General features: G+C 37.5%; 1 protein-coding gene across 1 annotated transcript in view; it reads left to right on the top strand.

Moving 5' to 3' along the window:
• LOC107295646 (netrin-4-like) overlaps positions 1 to 24,749 on the top strand; it is a 75,360-nt gene that overhangs the window by 27,645 nt on the left and 22,966 nt on the right. Inside the window, exons 4-5 of the mRNA XM_015824966.1 lie at positions 14,621 to 14,747; positions 16,121 to 16,309. Coding sequence (XP_015680452.1) covers positions 14,621 to 14,747; positions 16,121 to 16,309 — 316 coding nt within the window. The remainder of the gene's footprint in view (positions 1 to 14,620; positions 14,748 to 16,120; positions 16,310 to 24,749) is intronic.

Genomic DNA, 24,749 nt, shown 5'->3' with positions numbered 1-24,749 from the left:
CAACAAGCGGGCCTGGCCTAGGGAGGATTTTTAAATTGGGTTTCTTAGAAATTTTAATTACCACAACACTAAAATATTGGTTTTAATTTGGTTTTATTCGGTGGGGTGTGTGGGTTTGTCTTTGTTTTTTAAAAAAATGTTGTGAGCCGCCCTGAGTCCTTCGGGAGAAGGGCGGGATACAAATTGAATAAAATGAAATAAAATGAAAAATGAAAAATATAAGTCCATAGAACAGCTTGAGTAAGTTGCAATGTCTACAGAAATATTTCAACCTCACTGCTCAAGCAGAAATGGCTGATACACAAAATACAGAGCGAGTGAGAGAGCCCACAGTACTTTTGCTGGAATCCCAAATTGTATTTCATGAAATTTGTCACACTGCAACTAATTTCTTCAGTGAGTGGTGTTCAGTCTGGAGACTCTTGTTCAATTATCTTGGATACTGGGATAAAGCCCTGGTGTATTTGCTGGAATATCCTCTGAAACCATATCACCTGAACTGCTATAAAAACACTGGCTGTGTTTTCATAATCCATAGTTGTACTTGTGTGTGGGCAGGTTGATGGATGGAAGCCCTGCAAATTATATGCCTGCATCTAACATCAAGTATGAAAGGGTGGCTTTGCGATGCGATTTCATGACATACAATATGTTACATCATTCTTTCATCATCTTGGTTTGTGGTGGATATCTGAAGCACAAGTTAAGCACTTTAAACTTCTACTGAATTAAGCCATTTTTCTTGGTTTGGCACAGTGAATCATTTGCTGACTTTACTCAACCCATGGAGGTGAACTATGCTTGGTTGATTTCTATAAGATGTAAGCTGTTGATCATATATTTTAACCCGATTCTCTTTCCCTTTTCAGGTGATCTTCCGTGCTTTAACGCCTACTAACAAGATTGAAGATCCATACAGTCCTGAAGCACAGGCTGTCTTGAAGCTCACTAATTTGCGGCTCCTTTTATTAAAGAGGCAAGAGTGTCCTTGCCAAGGCTCAGGAGTACTGGAGAAACCACACAGATTTGCCCATTATGCCATCTATGACCTAATTGTCCGTGGCAGTTGCTTCTGTAACGGCCACGCAGAAGAATGTCAGTTTGCCAATGGCCCAGGTGTTGGCAGCAATATGGTGAGCATCAATGCTACCCTTTCTTATATTAAGAAAAAGTGAATGCCTCTGAGTTTCTGAGTTCCCAGTAGCATTAATTTTACCCATGTAGCTAACGTTATGTAAATGTTGTATATTTCAATATATTTTTAATGCAATTTTGGTGCCAAAAGGCTGTGCTTAATGGTTTAATTAATTCTATTTGTGTGAGAATAGCTACTCTATGTACACGATTTTATATTCTATCTATCACTTTTGCCCATTTGAATCTAAAAGGACCGGTACAAAGGTTTATTCATTCCTATTAATTACTCATTGGTGCTGAATAATATCCTGAGTATGATAAGTCTTCCTTCCTTAAATTATTTTAATAGCAAAGTGTGCTACTGATTAATCACTATTTTTTAATTCTAACTTCAGTTTGGCCTCTGGAAAAAATCCATATTTGCAAGGAATCTGGGAATTCCTTGGAGATTTTTGCAGGGAAAGGGATAAACTGAGAACAAGTTCATGATTACTTATTTATGGAACCTCATTAGAAATATATAAAACTATATCTAAAATAGAATTACAGAATGAGGGCAAAACTGTAAAACACATTTTAATTTTGTGATTCATACATAGACAAAACCATGTGCACATTTTTCCTTAGTTTTTATCTTTCCCAGTGGAATAAACTGAGATTTAATACAAAGAGATTGGCACGTGTTGACAGGATCTGGGAAACATTGATTACAGAATACAAGAAAAAACAGTGGTCCTTATAGGAAATCACCTGACCCCCACACATTCTTTGTGTTCAGTTTCTTTTCCCAAGATCATAAAATCTAAATCCATTTTATATACAGGTGAAACTCGAAAAATTAGAATATCGTGCAAAAGTTCATTTATTTCAGTAATGCAACTTAAAAGGTGAACCTAATATATGAGATAGACTCATTACATGCAAAGCAAGATAGTTCAAGCCGTGATGTGTCATAACTGTGATGATTATGGCTTACAGCTCATGAAAACCCCAAATCCACAATCTCAGAANTAGCTGGACCCAAGAGAGTAAAGTTTACTGTTCATGAAGTCTTTGAAGGTATAGACAAGTACTTGGAATCCTCTGGCCCAAATCTCCAAATTTTCAAGTGGCCCCACAATTACTTGAGGTTTCCAAGTATGGTCTATACCTTCAAAGACTTCATGAATAGTAAAGCTTATTCCAGCTATATAAAATGGATTTAGATTTTTGAGCTATGAAGGCGCAGTGGTTATGCAGTATTGCAGTATTGCCAGCAGTTCGATCCTGACTGGCTCAAGGTTGACTCAGCTTTCCATCCTTCCCAGGTTAGTAAAATGAGGACTCAGATTATTGGGGGCAATATGCTGACATTGTAAACCACTTAGAGAGGACTGTAAAGCACTGTGAAGTGGTATATAAGTCTAATTGCTAGTGCTACTTTCTTTCTAAATGTTGATATTATGATTGCAGACATTCAACAGCATGATTTGCAGTCATCGGGGGACAGGATATGACAATAATAGCGTACACATTAACATTGGCTTAGCATCCTTCAAAATGCAGGGTATTATTCCCAGATTTTAGAAAAAATAGTTCTAATTCTAGCACATGCCTGATAGGACCCCATACATTTTGCATTATCACAGAAAGCAAGAACTGAATGGGATCTGGACCTCTTCTAGTTCAAACAGTGCAGTCATTACACAGTTGAACACTATACTACTATAATATCACCCTCAAGCTTCTGTTTAAGTATCTCCACCAAAATCTCCCATCTTCTAAAATATTGTTAAATATATCTTTTATTGATTGAACATACTTTTCCTGATGACCAGCTGCTTTTTTTGTGTGTGTCTTTGAGTCAGTTTTGATTCCTGGCAACTTATGAACTTTTGACAACATTTTTTAGAAATGATTTGCCATTGCTAACCACTCCTTAGGGCTAAAAAAGACCCAGTTGGCTTTGCGTCTGACTCTAAGGCATTGAAACTTAGTTTTCCTGTTTCTAGCATAATACCTTTAATGCAATACCAAACTAAGTTTTCAACTTAGATCTAAGTCTTTATATTTTAAGCGCATTACTTCTTCTAATTTTTGCTCAGACAATTCTGAAAAATTGTATTTTATTTTTTTAGATTATAGTCCTTCAGATATTTAAAAATAGTACTGTATTTTTCCTAATACTCCACTACTCCAACTTAAAGAAAAAAGATAGATTGATTACTGTATATTTATTTATCTTTGTATGCCAATTTCAACAAACTGACTTGACATACAACATCTCCAACTATTCCCCTTATTTTTTTTCCTTGCTAAGATTTTTTTATCTTAATTGTCTTCCTCCAGACATAGTGCACTTTGTCAGTATCCTTCCTAAAATGTGACCAGGTCTAGACACAATATTCTAAATCTGGGTTGACCAATGCAGAACAGAGAGAATATTGATTTTGATATTATAATTCTCCCTAAAAATTCCTTTAACTGATTTTCTACTTTTACAACAAATTTATTAATTTTACAAGGAAATAAATAAAAAAGGAGACAAAAACAATTTTACATTAATTAAAATAGCTAAAAGTTTCAAAACAACGATTGACCCGTGGACCTGCCTGCCACTTTGTTGTGGGGAGGGGGAACAAAGGGAATCATGAACTATGATGAAAACTACACCCCTCCACACACACACACACTCCCCACTGAAAGCAAGAAAGCAACCAAGCTCAAAAGGCACCAAAGGACACTGCAGCCCAATGTGCTTACAATTGACACCCTTCCTATACAAACTTCTAGTAGTACAACATTAATACAGTACAGCAAATCCTGGAGTAATGAAAGTCAGTGAAAAAAATACTGATTTTTTAACACAGATTCCAACACAATGAGAAGAAAACAAAGTTGCTTTAAGCTTTTAAGCAGAGCTCAGTGCTAGTTTAACTGTCAGGAAACCTTTTGTAAGGTTCTTGACAGGTGCTTGTTTCTTCCAATCGCTTGAGAGTTGCATGACTGATTTTGGAATTCTCCTGTGGAAGAGAGAGTTTTCTATGTAGAGAAGAAGAAAAAAGCTTGCGAAAGCAGAAAACTTCTTCTGAAATCCATTTTAGAGAGCAGTTTATGACAGGCTTTTCATTCCAATGACAAATCTAAATGGATTTAGCTCTTTTTTTGTCTAAAAGCTCAATAATCTTATTTTGGAACGATGTCTTCTATTTAGAAAAAAGAATAAGGAGGGTTTTTTTTTTCTCAGATACTTTTAGAAACAAGTGTTTTGTGTGATTCCTCTGTAATAAGGTTCCTGATGAGTATATTGAATATTTGGTTACATAAAAACAAAGATGCAAAAAGTCTTTGAATCATTGCATGGGGAGGGGAATTGAATAAAATTGCCCTCTGTAAAGAAGTCTCCTTATTGGGAATGTTTGTGGAGTCCAGATTCAGGACTAGAAACAGAATTTGACTCCTTCAATTTTAAACAAGCAACACCAGTCAACTACTGAATGCAGCCAATATCTTTGTTTGGTTATTTGGCTCGCTAAAGAAATAGAAAAGCCAAAACAGTTTGAAATGCTCTAATCCTGGCAGAGCTTGACATTAAAAAGTCAAAGGCTCTTTTCATAAACTAATTTCACATCTCTCTAGATTTTTGTCATTTTGATTTGCTTCCCTCTGAAAGGAAATTTCTGACTTCCCTTTCACTGATAACTTGACAGAATCAACAACTGCACACATTTCATGAAACTGTTAACTAAAATTCTAGGCTACTATACCTTAATCATTGATAAAAAAAACCATAATAAATTACTGTAGAATCATAGTATCCCAGCAACAAGGAATGTTGTTATACTCCACCTAGGACAAATATGGATCCACTTAAGAAACGGCACAAGAAGAAAATAAACTGCTAAATATTCTAGTGGTCTCATCAGATGAATAATACATTAAATTAATACAGCTGGTAGAAGAATAAACAAGCTGCACATCACAAGAGAAAACATAATACACCCCACACTATTGGCATAGGGAGTGTAAACCATCACTAGATTTTGAATTTTATTTATTTTCCACTGCCTGTTGTGCCATTAAATGACTTCATCTAGCAGCAGAAAATTAAATTGTTTTGTTTAACCAAAATTCATAAGTTACTCATTTCTCAGACTTCAATGGAAAGAAGAATGCATCCTGGAATGTGTACTGACACATTAACAACAGTTTTATTCTTCTGAGAATAAACTTGATGGACTGTTCCTCCTTTTCACATTAGATGTTTGTTTTATGACCATGGAAAAGTACATTCCATTATGAGTAATTTAATTTAGGTTGCTTCCTCTTCTCCTCCTTTATTATCAAGTCTCATCTGCAAACATTAAACATGGTAAATTAATGTTTTAGTAACTGATTTGATTTTGTGGGTGATGCTGTGGCTTTGCAGATGCCACAGGCATGTAAACACAATCTTGGAAGCAATCACAGCCAACAGGACTGAATTAGTGAAAGCAAATGAGGTTCAGGAAACGGATAGTCAAGATGACAAAGCAGTAGCTGTGGGAATAAAATAAAATTGAAGAACAAAGTTATATAGCCATGTTGTGCTTCTCTTAATGGACTGTATCAATTAGGAACTGAGTGAGAGCAAAGTTGCACAGGACCAATTAAGCTGTAACTTAGCTGCTTGATAGATACACCAATTGTTAAGATTGTAAATACCCAAATTTCCTTCAGTTCTAGTAATATTGGAATAAAAAGTCAATGCAACATAGATATCTCTTTGTGAAACAATAGTCTTCATTGCCATTCTGGAATCTTTCTACAACAAATATCTGTATTTAACACTTCCAGCTTATCAGATTTACAGTCTTTTATTTGTTGTTCCCCTCTTAGGTTTACATTTGCTGAATGTTCAATCCTTCCCCTTAGACTAGGATTCTATGGGAATCTTCTTCCTACAACTCTCTTTTTAATATCATTGCTGATATGTATAGCCATGTACCTTTGAGCCACCATTCCTTTCTGTATTTTCCTGTTATTCTTGTTATTGATGTACAAGAAGCAACGGATGGAAACTAATCAAGGAGAGAAGCAACCTAGAACTAAGGTAGAACAACCTGCCTCCAGAAGCGGTGAATGCTCCAACACTGGAAGTTTTTAAGAATAAACTGGACAGCCATTTGTCCGAAACGGTATAGGGTTACCTGCCTGAGCAGGGGGTTGGACTTGATGACCTCCAAGGTCCCTTCTAACTCTATTATTATTATTATTATTATTATTATTATTATTATTATTATTATTATTATTATTATTATTATTGCTACTACTACTACTACTACTACTACTACTACTACTACTACTTGCAAACTTTCTGCTCTGGTGCACTTTCAATGTTTTTTTTTTAAACAAAACCATTAAAAGTTAAAAATATAAAGTTTGGTAATAGTAACAATAGTAAGTAAAAAATCAATGCTAAAATCAGCTAACTATTTAAAGATTGGGAGGAGAAATGTGGGTTTTACAGATTTTCTAAAGAACAAGAAAGTGAGACCCAAACACAGTTCTTCATGAGATCACATCACATAGCCTGAGCAGAGAGCAGGAGAAGACCTTCTTTTTGACTGCCAGAAGATAAGTCTTGGCGTGCTGGGCCATCCAGGGATTGGCCTGGGATGGGCGTGATGAAATATGCATTATCATATCATGTTCAAAAGCCACAAGGTTAAGGGATAAGTATGTGAGAGTGGTATTTCTAACATGACATCACCACGGATATGTTTTGATTTGAACCATGCGGGTTTGCTCTGGATGCCTTGAGAAGGGAACCTTCAAGAAGGAATCTCCTGTGGTTAACAAGACAGGTTTGTTGATTGTATTCAGATTTTAATGAAGGCACTAACAGTTTGCTGGGGAATAATAGTTTCTTCAAAACTTTATATTGTAGGAATATAGAATATAGGAAAATATATCCATCGGATAAATATCTGAACCCTTATAGCTAATAAGTAAAAATTTAGCATGTATTATGTATTTGCTAAGTTGGGTTCTCAGTGCACAATTTCCTAACGGAGCTTGGTCAACCAGGGACAGCACAAAAAGGAAAGGAATTCATATCCCAAGTCCTAAACAACACTATCGCATTTCATATAATCAATTTTTATTACAAAACTACTGTTTTCTCATTATTTTTCACTTTGTTTTGTTGACATCAAAGAGAGAGGAGAAAAGGAAGTCAAACAAAGATATTTCATATCATCCTATTTCATTTCTTACTACTGTTATACACCGTACTCATCATCAGTTGATTCCCAAGCAGAGCATCATTTATTAAGCCAAGAAGTTTAATGCCTCTTTTAAAATATTTAAACAATCTGCAAGAATGCTAGTTTGTAATAGTGATGCTCTGGGGAAATGGTCTTTCTTGTGACAGATGAAATAATTCTTCCTGGTGTTTTGGGATCAGGTTTCAGACTTGTGGGTCCTCCTGGATTCTATTTTATCCTGTCCAGGAGCACAATTTATCAACAGTCTTCAGGAAGACAATTTATCAGCTCCATCTGGTGCATCGGTCTTGCCCTGGTCTGAATTTTGCCAATCGTTTCATGCTGTTATAGCATTTAGGACAAAGTCCTGTGATTTCCTTTACTTCGAATTATGCTCAGTGGGCTCTCCCACAGGAGGCACTGAAGGCTCCCTGGTTGCATTTGGGAAGTAGGACCAGAACAATCCTACTTCCGATGAACTCCTGAGCCCAACAGGTGCCAGGATTTTAACTTTTTGACCCTCTCAAAAAATGGGGAATGGGAACTGGGAGCACAAGCAATCTCATGTGTCTATAAAGCAGCAGAGAAATCTGGATTATGTAGGATAAAGACTGCTGTTATCTGGTCTACCCCTTATGATAGCTTTTTCCTATAGCATTTATCTTTTACCAAGTACTTTTGCACTATATCACTTCTGCTTTCCAGCTGTGTGCTGAAGAGAACATTTTTTAAGTGGAGACAAAAGTAAGACTACATATTGTGGTTAGTAGTGGCGGCAGTAGCAGCAGCAGGAGCAGTATTAATATTCAATTTGTTACCATTTTATTTTCGGAACAATGATCTTAGTCACAAAGCTGCTTAACCTACAAAAAACATCAAAGAGTTATTTGCTGTAGCTTGGAGGAACCATGCGGATCAGTTTTTGCTGAGGAGAATTTGTTCATGAGGAGAAGACTTTGTGTTGAAAGAAAATCAGCATAAAATGTTCCAGTGAAGTTTGGGTTGTCGGGAAAAGCTACTTCAGACAGCAGAAATTAGGCTGCAGTTGCACTAGTTGGGAAGAGAAAGCAGGTCTTCCCTATTTTCTGTTCTTCCCATCTAACCCATCTTTGTTTGCAGAATGTTTTTCCTCCCACAGGAAGTTAGATTTATGTTTAACTTTGTACATGTGCAATGCATCTGGAATTCCACACCAGAGTGGGGTGGGGAGAGAAGCAGCAACTGGAAAGTGTTCTTAATAGGAACCTGTTAATCTCATGCTAGATTTGGGGTAACACCTGGTGGTGTTCCTAATTACCAAAGCAGGCATCCCATCCGAGTGCTCCTCAGTTGCTTTGGACTTTAACTCCCTCAGCCTTTTGCTATTGGGTCAATGGGAGCTGAAATTCAAAATAACCTGAGACCTTCAGTTGCTTACCTTAATATAAGATGTGAATAAATCCCAAACGATGATTGAGGTTAGATCTGCAACAATTAATAGATCAGTGCTGTGATAGAGATGAATTTATAATGTGGTATGTTGAGCTACAAATGGTCATAAATCAATAATCCAGCTGCAGACCAAAGCTACGGTAACATCTGTATCCTATTTGGATTGTGATACTTCATATTTTTGGAAGCTGTAATGCTAGAATCCTTGAGGCATTGTTTCAAATACAGAAAAGGCAATGCAATGGGGAAAATTATTTGCTCCTGGACCACACAAAATAGAAAGCTATTTCAGCACTTTGGCCTATTATTGGAAAAGGAACCTGATAGATGCAGAGATCTTTGTAGGGAGCAACAGAAAGTCCCTGCATCATATCTCCCCCAAGCACAAAAACCTCATGGGTGACTCTGGCAAAACATTCGGGACACTGAGGACCTGCCAGTCAGGATTTTTGGGAAAAGGCAGGCTGAAGAATAGAGAAATAGACACATATCATATAGATGTATGTGCTTCAAGAGAAAAAAAAACTAAGTTACACATACATTATTATGTTTCATAACTGCTGGGGTATATTTGTGTGTGTGTGTGTTTATGTATTGTTGAAAGCTAGAGAAATCAACTCACAAAGTTAAACTTGTGTTGTTTAATAAAGTCCAGGGAAATCTGTTGTTATCCAGATATTGGCGAATTATATAACAGAATCTAACTAGAAAGGCCAGTAGTGAGGAATGCTGGGAGTTGTAGTTTAGCCACATACTTATATAATGAATTCCTCACTACTTATAAAATGTTCGGATTTTGACATTTTTGTCATTTTTGTCATCTTCATCATCTTTTGCTCTTTATTTTTATTTCTTATTGTGTATTTATTTTTTTTCTTTAATGGTTTCCCTTGTGAATGCCCAGAGTTGTTGGACGTTGGGCAGAATAAAATTTTAATATGATATATTCAGTTTCAGTTTCTTTCCTACTTAACTTTTAGGAACATATGGATTAAAATAAATTTCTTAGAAGGAAAACTTACAGACATTTAAAAGGAGAGTGATTTGATCTTTAATTGCTTAGCCATTTGTTGCATTTATTTTATTTTAAATATGATAGTCTTTCTATTTCTTTTTGCTGTCATCTAGTGGTTGCCGGGATTTTTTTCACATCAGATATCATAACTGTAACTAGTAGTCTTCTATTACTATCCTTTTCTATGGGAAAAATATATTGCCAAACGAGGCTTTTGATTGGAAATATATATAAAAGTACTAAAGATTAGTAAATTATTCAGTGACTCCTTGAAGCGACACTACATTTTCCCAAAAGAATATTTTGCTATTAAGTACATGCTATTGATTTCCTTTTTAAAGAAACCATCAACTTGATCAAACGAGAATTGTTCTAAAGTATGTTCCTTCCCTTTTTGTCCAGTGACAATTATTGGTTGGTTCTGTCTATCATTTGTCAAATTTATTTCAAACATTATGTTCTGCTAATGTCTGAATGAATAGCCTTTTTTCTTCACAGCTGGTAAATGTCAATAGTAAGCAGAAAAATTCACCTAATGTATTCTCTAGACTGATATAGTACCTGTGATGAAAAGATACAAGGGGGAGGGGGGGAGCTTTGGGATTAATTTATCCCCTGTTTTTGTTCAAGGAAGATGTAAATAAATTGCCTGCTCTCCTCTCTGAAAATCATACCAGAAAAAGACATGGATTAGCTTCTTCTCTGTTCAAGAAATCTCAGGAAGTTGTACAAGTTAGGTTCACAGAAGTCAGGTGCCATTTGAAGGGGATAAAAAAGAGGCATACATGGTAAGGTCAAATGGATATGTGTGCACAAATGAAACAAGCAACACTGCATTGTCACATATACGTTTTGAGAGCTCGTATTATAAGATTCCAACATTACTTTTTATGTTTTTAACAAAAGCATCAGATCCTGTGGACATTTTTGGCAATGTACAGAGAAACTTTTCCTAACATATCTCGATAATCTCATATCCAAGCACTTTTAATTATCAGACCATCATAGTTTCATCAATATAATTATTACAATAACTAAGTTCCTATCCATGAAAACCTTGGGTTGCTTTGAACCTCATTCTTAGGACGGCACCTTAAGCTTTCTCTAGAACTTCTTTTGATCGAGATTTAAAATTTTTATGGAGGTTGGTGCATGCTTCCATGGCTGCCCAGTTCCTGATCTGAAAAAGACCCAGAGAGATTTGAAGGTTAGTTGTTGAATTAAGAGTGGTATATGATGAAGGTAAAGCATATGGAAAAGAATAAACAATGTTAATGAATGTTTCAACACTGAGCAGGGAATAAAACAAGGATGTGTGATGTCCCCTAGCTTTTTAAAGTGTTCATGTATAAAAGTATCAGCAGTGTTTATATGTGGTAACCTGTTGTGTGGAATGAATATGAGAATTGGAGAAATACAAATTGAATAAGATAGCAACTCTTTACTTAAGTGCCTGTTGAATGAATGTGCTTCCAATACAAAAGTGACTGATCTGTAGAACAAAAGAACATTGAAGTTTAAAAGAATGAATGAGGAAGTGAAAGAATGAATGAGGAATTGATTGCAGAACAAACATGAAGGAGGAATGAATTAGTTGAAAGGAGAGGCAAGATCAAGGAAGGCTGAAATCCTGAAAACAGAGAGAAGTTGAGATAACAAAAAATAGTGAATGCACATGGTAGAAGCAGAGCAAGGATAGAAAGATTTGCAAGAATAGAAAGCTAAGGAGAGAGATATAATGACTGGCATTGTTATAAATGTGTATAGCATTTGATGATTATACTGTTCATCTCCTTGTGATTGTGAAACTTTCAAGTAGAAGACAGTATCATGCTTATAAATCAATGTTTCTGGGGACACATGCTTCCTGATTCAAAATTTTAGGAAACAGACCATTGGCTTTTTGGCATTTGTGGTCTGAGAGGGCTCTAGGATTTGGGGAAAAAAAAACCTTTGGAGGGGGTCATTTGTCACTGTGAGACTTCAGGTTGCTGACCTTCTCATTAGTTTCAAATCAAATTAAATCCTTTATTACAGACATGGACCAGATGTAGATACAATTTAGTAACACTATTATAGGAGGGAAAGGGACTGGGATAAAGGTACAGTAGCTGACCAATTTACATGAAAGACAGGAGAAAGAAGAGGAAAAGTAGAAATAGCAAAGAAGAAGTGAAGTGCCAGCCCACATTTAAGGGCAATGCGAACAGTAAGAAATGCTTAAATGTTAAGTAAGTACAAAGCTATATTGCTGTACAGCAATCTAGTAAAGTATTTAGATATAAAGGGAGAAGCTTCAGGTTTAATTCATCCCCTGTTTTTACTTAAGTACATAAATTGCTTGTCCTTTCTGAAAATAATGCCAGGAAAAGATATGTCTTAGTTTCTTTGCTATTCAATATTTTAAAACATTTAGTTGTGGTGATACAATGCAGAAGTATATACTAAAATAATAATGTTATACCTGGAATTGACAATGAACGTAAATGACAATGATCACTTAATTGTTAATTATAATCATAATTTATAGTTATATTATATAAGGAGATAGAGAGAGAGAGAAGGAAACGAAAAAAATGGTCCAAGGATGTTGGGATGTGTAGGTGATGTCAAGATCTGAATCTGAAAGAAGGTAGCTGGCATAGAAATTGTCTGTTCTCCCCAAATCTCACAATAAAAGAAAAGTTATAATCTTGTTTCAAAGATCCTTGAAGAAATTCCAGTAAAGGAGGCTTTAGTTTGTATGTATTGTTTTTAAGGACAGGGACACATAAAACAGAAGAAATTTCTATTCTTCTCCCAGTCCCATCATTCCCTGAATGCTTACATAATTTTAGTTAATCTTAGAATCCTGAATATGCATTCCTATGCATTATAAAAAAGCAGCATATGAAATACTTTCCTCCGTACACCCTGAATATGTATTTTTCAGAGAGGCATTTTGCAACAAACCCAGAATGAAGAGTTTTCCCTTCCTAAGGCAAGCAAGTTTTGCTGATTACATGCAAATCTCTCCGAGGCCAAATTGGATTTGGCATCACTACAAAGTGAACATGCACCCCAAAGAGAAATAATTTTGGTAAATGAGTGACTGTTGTCCAGTTCTGGAACAATTCCAAAGCCCTCATTCGAACAGGGTGAGCCTGAATGATGGGGGGGGGGGGAGATTTGTTCCCCAAATATACTGATGAGGGCCAGAAAGTCACAGCCAATACTATTGTCAGCAAGCAGTAACTATCCAGCAAGAGGATGAAAGGGGATAAGTGGAGTAAACAAATAAGAAGGAAGGATGAAGTGAAATTCAAATAGTGGCACAAAGCTGGGTCACAATAGAAAATAAAGCCATAGCCTCTTCCTTGTGAGAACTTTACAGGTTTTGGAAGGCTGTTTCCCCTTAGCCTTCTCTTATTTACGCTAATGTTTGAATTTAATGGGTTAGTATTAGGGCTGACCTTTCCTTGGGAAAAGAGAGCTGGCAATCTTGAATAGCAGCAGCACAGCCAACTTCACAATCTTTTCCTCTAGCTTTTCCCTTCTTCTGATACTGACCTGAGTGTAAGTGCTGAAGCGAAATGTCAATCTTCTTTATGGGGCTTTCACTCACGTAGATCTCACTGAAGCATAAATGTGCCAGCAGCCTTTTCTGCTCTGTCCCCATGACCCCTCTTACCCCAGTCCATAAGCGTGACAGATTTCAGTCATCTTCAGCTGTACCAATGTTAAGACAGGCTTAAAGTGGATAAAATCTGTTAGGCTTTTACTTCAGAGGGAAGTTAGATAATTGGCAGTAACTGGAAAGAAAAGCAGTAGAGGCAGGAAAGAGTTTGGCAGTGGGGAACAGCAACTTTTCATGCTGGCATACTTTTCTGCCAACTCAAGGGTAAGTGGAGAGAACTTCAACTCAGTGGAGGAAAAAGGCAGTATGTGAGATGGAAAGAAGTCTCCATCCTTTCCCGCAGGCAGAAAATTTTCATAGGTCAGTCTTGAAGACAAGAGTATAGCTGTCCCTGCTCTATCCAGTCAAATGTTTCTTTCAGTCCTGCACTTATCTATATACCCTTTGTGAGTTAAACAAGGAGTCTGAAATGCCAAAGGCTGAAGCCACAATATTCCACTGTTTTCTAATCCCATCCCTAAAAAAGTAATTCTTCTTTCATTCAAATCAGTTTAAAACTTTGCACGACTGGGTTCCTAAAGAGAATACCTAGAGATGCTCTGTATCATGTACCCAATAGAGATCCAAAAAAAAGCAAAGCAAACATGGCTTTGAAAGTGAAGGGAATCCTCCAGCAATTTTGGGTAGCTGTGGAACCTTAAGGAACTATTTTACAGTCTGCACCAATTAAAGTAAGGATGGTCTAACATCTCTCTGCCAGTTTTCATCAGAAAATCTGCCCTGCTTCTGATATTTGATGTTGCTGCTCAGAAGGAGCTACAAGCCCAAAATTCTTAGAGCACATCATTTCCATATTTAAGTCTTTCCCAGTGCAACTAATTGGGTTGTTGTCAAAACAAACCCTTCCCATAAATCTTAGAACTGCTGAAAGGGAGAATGGGAAGAAGTTCTGGGGAGACAGGAAATAGAAGGCAGGGCTCCTCCTTGCTTCTCCTTGTGAGGCATGTCAAAGCAAAGAATTCAAGTGAACAATTCTTTGGAATGCAGTGAACATATGCCCAAGCCCTATAGACCCTCTCTTTTAAAGTTCTTGCCTGCCTGCAGCTTTTGTTCAGATCACTCCAGTCCTTTTCGTGCTTGCAGCTACTGTGTACAAGTATTACTTTTTAAAATGATTTTTTTTTCCTTTGATAGATCCATGGGAAGTGCATTTGCAGACATAACACTGCAGGACACCATTGTGAGAAGTGTGCGCCATTATACAATGACCAGCCATGGGAGCCGGGCGATGGAAAAACTGGGGCAGCAAATGAATGCAGAAGTATGTGGGTCTCTGGGAGAGAGGGAAGGAGGGAGCAACACAACAATGAATCTTTCCAACCTACGAGCAAAGCCCTGGTGACTAAATCTGGATTTATGATGTTTTAGCAGCAGATGGGGAATGGTCTAAGAAAATGTATGAAAATGCTTTTAAGTCTTCCTTTCTTTTGCTCTTTGCATAAAAAGACATCAGCCGTGTTCTGTATCCCAGCAAAATTCAGCCAATCATCAAAATAGAATTATTGAGAAAGCAGAATTATTAGCATTTAAAAGCAGAATGGGTTTTAGTCCCTCGGCTTCTGTTATATAAATCCTACATTCCCTAGTAAATGTGTTTCCATGTGTGTATTATGTAGAACATAGAATCATATATTCATGAATTCAAATATAAAATATATTCGGCCTACTTGCTATATTGCAAATTTAAATATATTATAAAATAAAACAAAGCTCTAGTTTTAAAGAGACTTGTCTTTTTTACTGTTTTCTAATAAAGCAGGTGACAATATGCAGTAGGATTTTTAAAATTTACCAGTTCTTAGCCTTAAAGGGAAGAAAACATTTATTTTCATTGAATTAAGGGTAAAAAAATGGCAACACTTTGTTTGCTGTTGTTTATTGTTATTACGCAGAATATGGTGTGGATATCAAGCTGGAATAATCTTTGGTAAAATTATACTGGATAAAACAAAACTTTAGCTGTACTGTAGGGAAGTTCTTTATATCGAGGTAAATGATTTCTCTTTATAAAATTTCCAACTATCAGAATCCTTTTGTCTTAGAGGTATGGTACAATCCATCTCTGCTTCTTCCTTGTTTTGCTGGCAATTTGTTTTATAAGCAGGTGGTCAGCACTCCAAAGAAAATCAGGTTGAAACTAGTCAGAAGAGGAATAGCCTAAGATTGGACAATGGTTATTCAGGTCAAGCACAGCAATAAACAAACTTTATTTATATCCCAATGATTTTATAAGAAGTAAAGGAGGAAGAATTCTCTATCTTTCACAATTGTTTAATAGCTTAAAAAAGCAACAAGGCAGCCACCTCATTCACAGACCATAATAACAATTAAGAACGTAAAGGAATAAACTGAAATGTTACATTATTCAATTATTGTTATTTATAGAGCAACCTTAGCTACTCTTGGAACAGGTACCAAAATCAATCCTATATTCCTTTACTCAAGGTATAATTTTTTTTCCAGACAGAGGGATGATAGATAGACAGACAGACAGACACGTGTAGGCACATACAGACTCACTTTTCTTCAACTATAAGTAAGATCCATGCTTTTCTTTCCCTGAACCTCAACTTGTGCTTTGCCTTCTTTTTCTCTTTATCCTCCCTCTCTCAATTTCCCGCCTGCCCGCTACAGAGTGCCGCTGTCACCATCGTGCAGATAGCTGTCATTTTGACCAGAAGGTCTGGCTGGCCTCTGGGAAGAAGAGTGGTGGGATCTGCGATAACTGCAAGCACAACACTGAAGGTTTCCGGTGTCAAAGGTGTAAGCCTGGTTTTTACCGAGATAGAGCCAAACCTATAACTTCTCCAGACATTTGCAAAGGTAAGTGGCTTTGTTTTGCTAAATGTAATACTGAGAAATACACAAGGAACATATTTATCAATAAAATATTTATAGCTCACGATTGCACTGTGGGTTCCTTGGTGCTCTCTGAGCGTGGTTATTTTCTTGCAGATGTTTCATTACCAAACTAGGTAACATCACCAATGCTAGTGGTAGAAGTGTACTGATAGAAGAGAATATCTGTAGCTCAGGGTTGAACTGTGAGTTCCCTTGGTGCTCTCTGAGCTTGATTGTTTTCTTGCATATATTTATCATTATCAAACTAGTTAGCACTGATGATGTTACCTAGTTTGGTAATAAAATGTCTTCAAGAAAACGACCACGCTCAAAGAGTGCCAAGGAACCCACAGAATATGTTGGTAGCTATCAAAAGGAAAATGTCTTTATTCATTTATTTAAAAGGTGCCCATTCATTCCTTTATTTTGGAAGGTTTCTGTCCCTTAGAAATAGAGATATTCATTTAGTTAGCAGCTGAATGCAAACACATTTTACACTTTTTACTAATCCATGAACTAATATTCAAAGATTTTTCAGCTCTGTGAATTTTGCAGTATAGTTTGCCAATAATAAAGGTGTATTAGCATAAAACGAAATATCCTTCAGATTTATCTATTTAATGCCTTTACCATTGAAATCAGGATAAATATACATATATTTGTGAAAATAATGTATTACATAAGAGATGTTTTAGAAAATGATGCAAAATTGCAAAGCAAAATGCATGCTTAGAGAAATGTCCACCAAACTGCATATGTATTTTAATATGCATATGAATTTTAAAAAATATATTGAAAAAATCAAATCTGAACTTGACATTGTTATAAATATGGGTTGCTGAAGACATCAGTATCGATAGATTGGTCTACCCATATTGAAGACTTGCAAGCAATCTGAATCTACTACATGCTCCACCATTGATTTCCTTAGCCAAGAATGATTTGCTAATTTTAATTTTACTATGGTAGGGCTTTGCATCTCATGCAATCATAATACTTTAACCCCAGTTTCAGATTTCAAAACTTGGAGGCAAAATATTTCCAGTGCAAATGTCTCCCTTAATTAAAGTACGAATTTCCATTCTGCAAATGGCTTCATGTTCAGGCTAGTGGGTTGAAATTATATCCTGAAATTATTATAGTTGTGGCTGTGGTGTGAAAACTGCTGCAGATCAGCTTTTTATCACGCAGAATGGATCACACCAGAAGTCCTGTGGGAAGAGAAAAGGGTGTCCAGAGTGCCCAGGGCTTTTAAATAAGACCAGATGACAACTGGCATTCAAAGAATCCTGGATTGCATTGGTCTCAAAAGATGTACAGTAGTTTTTCATCCTTGTTTCTTATATTTGCCACCTGCATTTCCTTTAAGGCATTAATGTTCATTTCATATGTAATGTTGACACTATCATGGGGAGATAGGGCCAAAGTCTGCCTCCTTATTAGAAGCAAGCCTTTCAATTGCAAAGGCAGGATCTCTTTTTTCCTACTACACCTGCTTTCCCTCCAAGATTTCTTGACTTGAGTTACTGGCTGACTTCTGGGATTTCTCCTGCTGCTTTGATAGACTTGATCAAGGTTGCCTTTAAACTCAGGTTACATATGCTTTTCACACTGGGATTGCCAGGCCTCTGATGTTGCTCAGGTGACCTCCAGTTCACAACACTTCCTCTGTTTTTGCTCTTTTGTGTTTGCCTTTCTTGAATACTAGTGCTGGCTCAGCCTTCATACTGCTCCCCTCCCCCGCCTTCACCTATTTGTAACCTTTTGTGAAAGCACATGGATCAAGGATCTATATAACCTACTGGTATTGCCCAGCCGTGGTGTGTGACACCAAAGGACTTCCCTTGTGGCTCTTTCTTCCATTCTCAGAAGTTTTGCTAAAAAGGAAGCTTTGTAAAGTCATTGTTGCGCCCGATTAAATTTCAAGACTTAGTTGAAAGAGTTTGCGTCCTTGCTCTAATGCCTGGTCATGCTGCCAACGCTCCCTAATCAGTAAGAAGTATTATTAGATAGTCACCTGGAGGGGAACAGCTTAGAGGTAAAACTATTATAAGCTGTGGAAACTTTACTAAAGGCTGCATGAATGAAACTTTATCTCAGTTTTCTTCATGGCTCTTTGATCTGATCTGGCCATTGACTGCCCAATATAGGAGAAGGCAATTTCTTCCCCCCCCCACTAAATTCACCTCTGTGAGTATTAGCATCAGCAGCTCACCAAATTATTCTCATCAAATAAGTCTCTTTGAAAATTACAAGCTATATTGGATGTTGTATTTGACAGCATTGGTTACCTGTGTATTCAGTGATATTTTTGTCTTTTGAATCTTTTGTCATATGCCACCCTTAGTATTTGCGATATGATACGGAATTTAATACTTAACAGTTTATGAGATATCATAATTCCCTTCTGTAAATAGCAGAACGGATTAGATGCGAAAAGGTGTAAAGCATATTTAAAAAGATAAATACATTTGAAATTAAATTTCAGGTGTGATAATTTCAGATTCTCTGTTTAATTTTTAATTAAGTTATCCTTTTTAAGGATCAGCCCTGCCCTTCTATTGCAAATACATCATATACTGTTATCATGCCTCATTTGTAACCATCAAAAACTTCAACACATTTAACATTTTTTTCTGGCTTTGCCAAAATCTTGCCAAAAAAGAAAAAAAACAAAGAAGGGTTGGGAGTCTACCTGAAGGATACAAAAACAACTTAAGCGCAGCTAGATTTATAGTCATGTGTCTCTTGCAGTATTTTGTTTCTTCTATGGATCTGCATTTGCACTGCCCACCTCCCAAAGGAGGATACATAACTTTGAATGTCTTTGGTCACTCTGAGTACATTCTAAGCATCATTCGTATGAGATGATGTCCTTGCATCACAAAGGTACACATTTTCAAATTAGCTGTATTGCATAAGGAGAGGTGCTTGTTTCCCTCTGATAGTAACATAAGATGGATATGCTTACATAGAGTGACAGTATTCATTCCTATGTCACTGGGATCAGTTACTAGTAGATGTGAAAATGGGAATGACCTTGGGAGACTGGGCAAAGAGAGGCAGCCAAGGGAATGTGCACAGGGCCTGAGGCTCAAGACAGACCTCCCTAGTTTCTGGCTAGGGGATGTGGGGGAAACATATTTATTTTCACCCCATCTTTATTGTTTATAAACAACTCAAGATGGTGAACATAGTTAATACTCCTTCCTCCTCCTCCTATTTTCTCACAAGAATCCTGTGAGCTGGATTCAGCTGAGAGAGTGCCTGGCTCAAAGTCACCCAACTTGCTTTTTCATGCCTATGGTCGAACTAGAACTCATAGTCTCCTGGTTCCTAGGCCAGCACCTTAACACTAGACCAGGGGTAGGCAACCTTGGCTCTTTTATGACTCGTGGACTTCAACTCCCAGAATTCCTGAGCCAGCCATGCTTGCTCAGGAATTCTGGGAGTTGAAGTCCACGAGTCATAAAAGAGCCAAGGTTGCCTACCCCTGCCCTAGACCAAATTGGTTTTACTGTTATCCTTAAAGACTTGTAAGATTCTGTTAGTGTAATGTGACAGTAAAGTAGATTTAACTTATCTGGCTGTGTTTCCCATCTGATCTACCTTGCAAGGCTGACATCAGCATGCTGAAACTTTTATTGCCAAGTATTGTATGCTTCAGTACAACTGTGCTTCCCAATCATTCATAGGGATTTTTTTTTATTTGACATTAGTCGCATAACAAAAGGCTGAGACTCATTGCCCCAATCACATTAAACTTTGAAGATGCTAGGAATACAGCAGTTATGCCTTTCTTGACAAATTCTGGCAACTTTTTGTCTCATTTACCAAGACTAATGACATTTGTGTGACATTTGCTTTTATTCTCCTGAAACCACGCATATACCATATGCATAAAGAAGTCACTAGTAGTGTTTAGTTATGTTATGAGTCCTTTGGGTGATGCTAAGAAAATATCTACATGAGGCTAAAAACACCTGATGGTTCTTTCTTGCAATGTTTGCATATGTTTGGTATGAAAGTTGATTACCTTTAGAAAATGGAGCAGGATGCATGATCTCTCTCTTGGTATGTATTCTAAAAAAAATTACTGAGAAAACATACCATGGTGTTGCCAATGTTGTGTCCGTAAAATTGCTTTAAATATCTGTCTAGGATCAATAGAAGTTTTTAATTAGTGTTTTGTGCTTCTTGATTTCCCCATTCGTAGGTGATTTCACAAGAGCCCCATTGCCCAACTAGTTTGAGGACTAGCAAAAACATTTTACTGCCTGAAAAAATGTATTATACATACTGTACATACATACATACATACATATACATATAATAAGTTGGTGTGTGTTAGTCTATGTATCTTTTTTCTTATCTGGAATACAGCTACTTATCCAGTCCTGTTAAGTCTATGAAGTTTCTGCTGTTACTGAATGCAGATTTGTGTTTCTGGAGAGTTGATACTTATTTTCATCTTTATTGTGAAGTCTATTAGTTAGGGACTTCTAGAGGAGGCATGGTGAATTAAAGAAATCTCTGTCGAAGCAGAGCTGGCAACTGTGTCAAAAACCAAAGAGCCAGCGAGCAGAATGGTTCTTCAGAACTCTCTTGATAAGGAAAGGTTGGGAGATCATCCACATGTGCTCTAGTTGGCTACTCCTCATGGGAACACCACAGGACAACTGTCTTCTGCAGGTTTGAGCACTAGGAGACAAAGGGATTAGCCATCTTGCTTCCAAATGCAGTAGAGCAGGGGTGTCAAACTCGCAACGACACGTGACGTGTCGCGATGTATTGCAACTTTTTCCCCACTGCTGGAGCTGGGGTGGGCACTGGGGTGGGCACGGTTTCAGCATGTGGGCCGACAGTTTGACACCCCTGCAGTAGAGTCTTTTAAACAACACTGCATTCACAAGCCCCACTTTCTAATGTCTTTTGGAAATTGCCTATTAATCACTTAGAAGCTATTAGAGACCTTTAGTATGACAAGTGTGAAAAGTCACAGAGGGAGTTTAGCCTCAACTGAACCAAAAAATAAAATAAAATCACAAGTTTAAGAACTTAAAGAATTTGAAATCAAATTCAAATAAAAAAGCTAAACAAGATTTTGATCTAAGAACGTTATAAACAGATTAAGGTTCCAGATGAATTTGGAATAGTGATTTTACTATAAGATTTTGGAATTAATGATAAAAAACTTTTTCATAGTTTCTCATGGGAAACAACTTATTTTAGCTATTTTGGTTCATAAAAATAAGTGACTTTATAATTTTAGAAACTGGACTCTAGATGGTATTAAAGATTCTAAATAGAAGTGAAAAAATGCAGGCAAGCTTCCAGCTTCTGGTATTGGTCAATCGAGACGTGCAAAATGACACATAATGTCATAACTTTGGAAATATTAAATGAGATCTTTGAAGAATTGGCCAGAAATTAGTAACCACAATATCAACATTATTCAGTAATGATGTATGATTCTATGGATTAGATTCTGTCCAAAATATGGACAGAATAAAGGAACAACAGAAGCGGAGTAATTTTGTCTATTAAGACAGAGAAAGTGCTGAAAGTGGTAGTACAAATGATAGGCTAAAAGAATGATTTTAAGGACGCTTTATTGGATATACAAATGTAGCGGGGACTGCCTGAGAGTGCTTGCAGGAGCTTGACTGGGAAGGAAAAGATTGGGACAGCGGCAGTTGGCTTTGGGTGTGGCTGGCGTGAGTGGAAGGAGGAAGGATAGAAAAGGAAAGGAAAGGAGAAGGCCGGGGTGGTTGGAGTTGAGAAGAGAAGGTCTGGAAGCTTATTTTATTTTTCTATCAAGGGTATNAAAAAAAAAAAAAAAAAAAGAAGGGTTGGGAGTCTACCTGAAGGATACAAAAACAACTTAAGTGCAGCTAGATTTATAGTCATGTGTCTCTTGCAGTATTTTGTTTCTTCTATGGATCTGCATTTGCACTGCCCACCTCCCAAAGGAGGATACATAACTTTGAATGTCTTTGGTCACTCTGAGTACATTCTAAGCATCATTCATATGAGATGATGTCCTTGCATCACAAAGGTACACATTTGCAAATTAGCTGTATTGCATAAGGAGAGGTGCTTGTTTCCCTCTGATAGTAACATAAGATGGATATGCTTACATAGAGTGACAGTATTCATTCCTATGTCACTGGGATCAGTTACCAGTAGATGTGAAAATGGGAATGACCTTGGGAGACTGGGCAAAGAGAGGCAGCCAAGGGTAGATAAAAGGCACCTGCCCTGGGAATGTGCACAGGGCCTGAGGCTCAAGACAGACCTCCCTAGTTTCTGGCTAGGGGATGTGGGGGGAAACATATTTATTTTCACTCCATCTTTATTGTTTATAAACAACTCAAGATGGTGAACATAGTTAATACTCCTTCCTCCTCCTCCTCCTCCTATTTCCTCACAAGAATCCTGTGAGCTGGATTCGCTGAGAGAGTGCCTGGCTCAAAGTCATCCAACTTGCTTTTTCATGCCTATGGTCGAACTAGAACTCATGGTCTCCTGGTTCCTAGGCCAGCACAACACTAGACCAGGAGTAGGTAACCTCTGCTCTTTTATGACTCGTGGACTTCAACTCCCAGAATTCCTGGGCCGGCTGGCTCGGGAATTCTGGGAGCTGAAGTCCACGAGTCATAAAAGAGCCAACGTTGCCTACCTCTGCACTAGACCAAATTGGCTTTACTGTTATCCTTAAAGACTTGTAAGATTCTGTTAGTGTAATGTTATAGTAAAGTAGATTTAACTTATCTGGCTGTGTTTCCCGTCTGGTCTACCTTGCAAGGCTGACATCAGCATGCTGAAACTTTTATTGCCAAGTATTGTATGCTTCAGTACAACTGTGCTTCCCAATCATTCATAGGGATTTTTTTTTTATTTGACATTAGTCACATAAGAAAAGGCAGAGACTCATTGCCCCAATCACATTAAACTTTGAAGATGCTAGGAATACAGCAGCTATGCCTTTCTTGACAAATTCTGGCAACTTTTTGTCTCATTTACCAAGACTAATGACGTTTGTGGAACCCTGTCACTTTGCTTTTATTCTCCTGAAACCACGCATATACCGTATGCATAAAGAAGTCACTAGTAGTGTTTAGTTATGTTATGAGTCCTTTGGGTGATGCTAAGAAAATATCTACATGAGGCTAAAAACACCTGATGGTTCTTTCTTGCAATGTTTGCATATGTTTGGTATGAATGTTGATTACCTTTAGAAAATGGAGCAGGATGCATGATCTCTCTCTTGGTATGTATTCTAAAAAAAATTACTGAGAAAACATACCATGGTGTTGCCAATGTTGTGTCCGTAAAATTGCTTTAAATATCTGTCTAGGATCAATAGAAGTTTTTAATTAGTGTTTTGTGCTTCTTGATTTCCCCATTGGTAGGTGATTTCACAAGAGCCCCATTGCCCAACTAGTTTGAGGACTAGCAAAAACATTTTACTGCCTGAAAAAATGTATTATACATACTGTACATACATACATACATACATACATACATATATACATATACATATAATAAGTTGGTGTGTGTTAGTCTATGTATCTTTTTTCTTATCTGGAATACAGCTACTTATCCAGTCCTGTTAAGTCTATGAAGTTTCTGCTGTTACTGAATGCAGATTTGTGTTTCTGGAGAATTGATACTTATTTTCATCTTTATTGTGAAGTCTATTAGTTAGGGACTTCTAGAGGAGGCATGGTGAATTAAAGAAATCTCTGTCAAAGCAGAGCTGGCAACTGTGTCAAAAACCAAAGAGCCAGCGAGCAGAATGGTTCTTCAGAACTCTCTTGATAAGGAAAGGTTGGGAGATCATCCACATGTGATCTACTTGGCTGCTCCTCATGGGAACACCACAGGACAACTGTCTTCTGCAGGTTTGAGCACTAGGAGACAAAGGGATTAGCCATCTTACTTCCAAATGCAGTAGAGCAGGGGTGTCAACCTCGCAACGACACGTGACGTGTCCCGATGTATTGCAACTTTTTCCCCACTGCCGGAGCTGGGGTGGGCACTGGGGTGGGCACGGTTTCAGCATGTGGGCCGACAGTTTGACACCCCTGCAGTAGAGTCTTTTAAACAACACTGCATTCACAAGCCCCACTTTCTAATGTCTTTTGGAAATTGCCTGTTAACCACTTAGAAGCTATTAGAGACCTTTAGTATGACAAGTGTGAAAAGTCACAGAGTGAGGAGGGACTTCCGGTGGCAGGCGCCTTCGCTGGACGCAGCTGTTTGCTGCTCCCGCCTGTTTCTGCGTAAAAGCCGTTCTGACAGCCTGCATCAGCTGTCAAACGGCTTGATACCTTTCCCCTGGGCATAGGGGGAAAGGTGAGCTGCCCGAGGTAGGAGTTGAGTTCCCGAGTCGTCCCTTGTGGACGATGTAGGTGAG

The sequence above is a fragment of the Protobothrops mucrosquamatus genome, unplaced genomic scaffold (assembly GCF_001527695.2).
Source record: "Protobothrops mucrosquamatus isolate PMUCROS unplaced genomic scaffold, P.Mucros_1.0 scaffold2431, whole genome shotgun sequence".
NCBI classification, from domain to species: domain Eukaryota; kingdom Metazoa; phylum Chordata; class Lepidosauria; order Squamata; family Viperidae; genus Protobothrops; species Protobothrops mucrosquamatus.
Note: the sequence above shows the minus strand (reverse complement) of the source record. Positions and strands in the feature narration are given on the sequence as shown.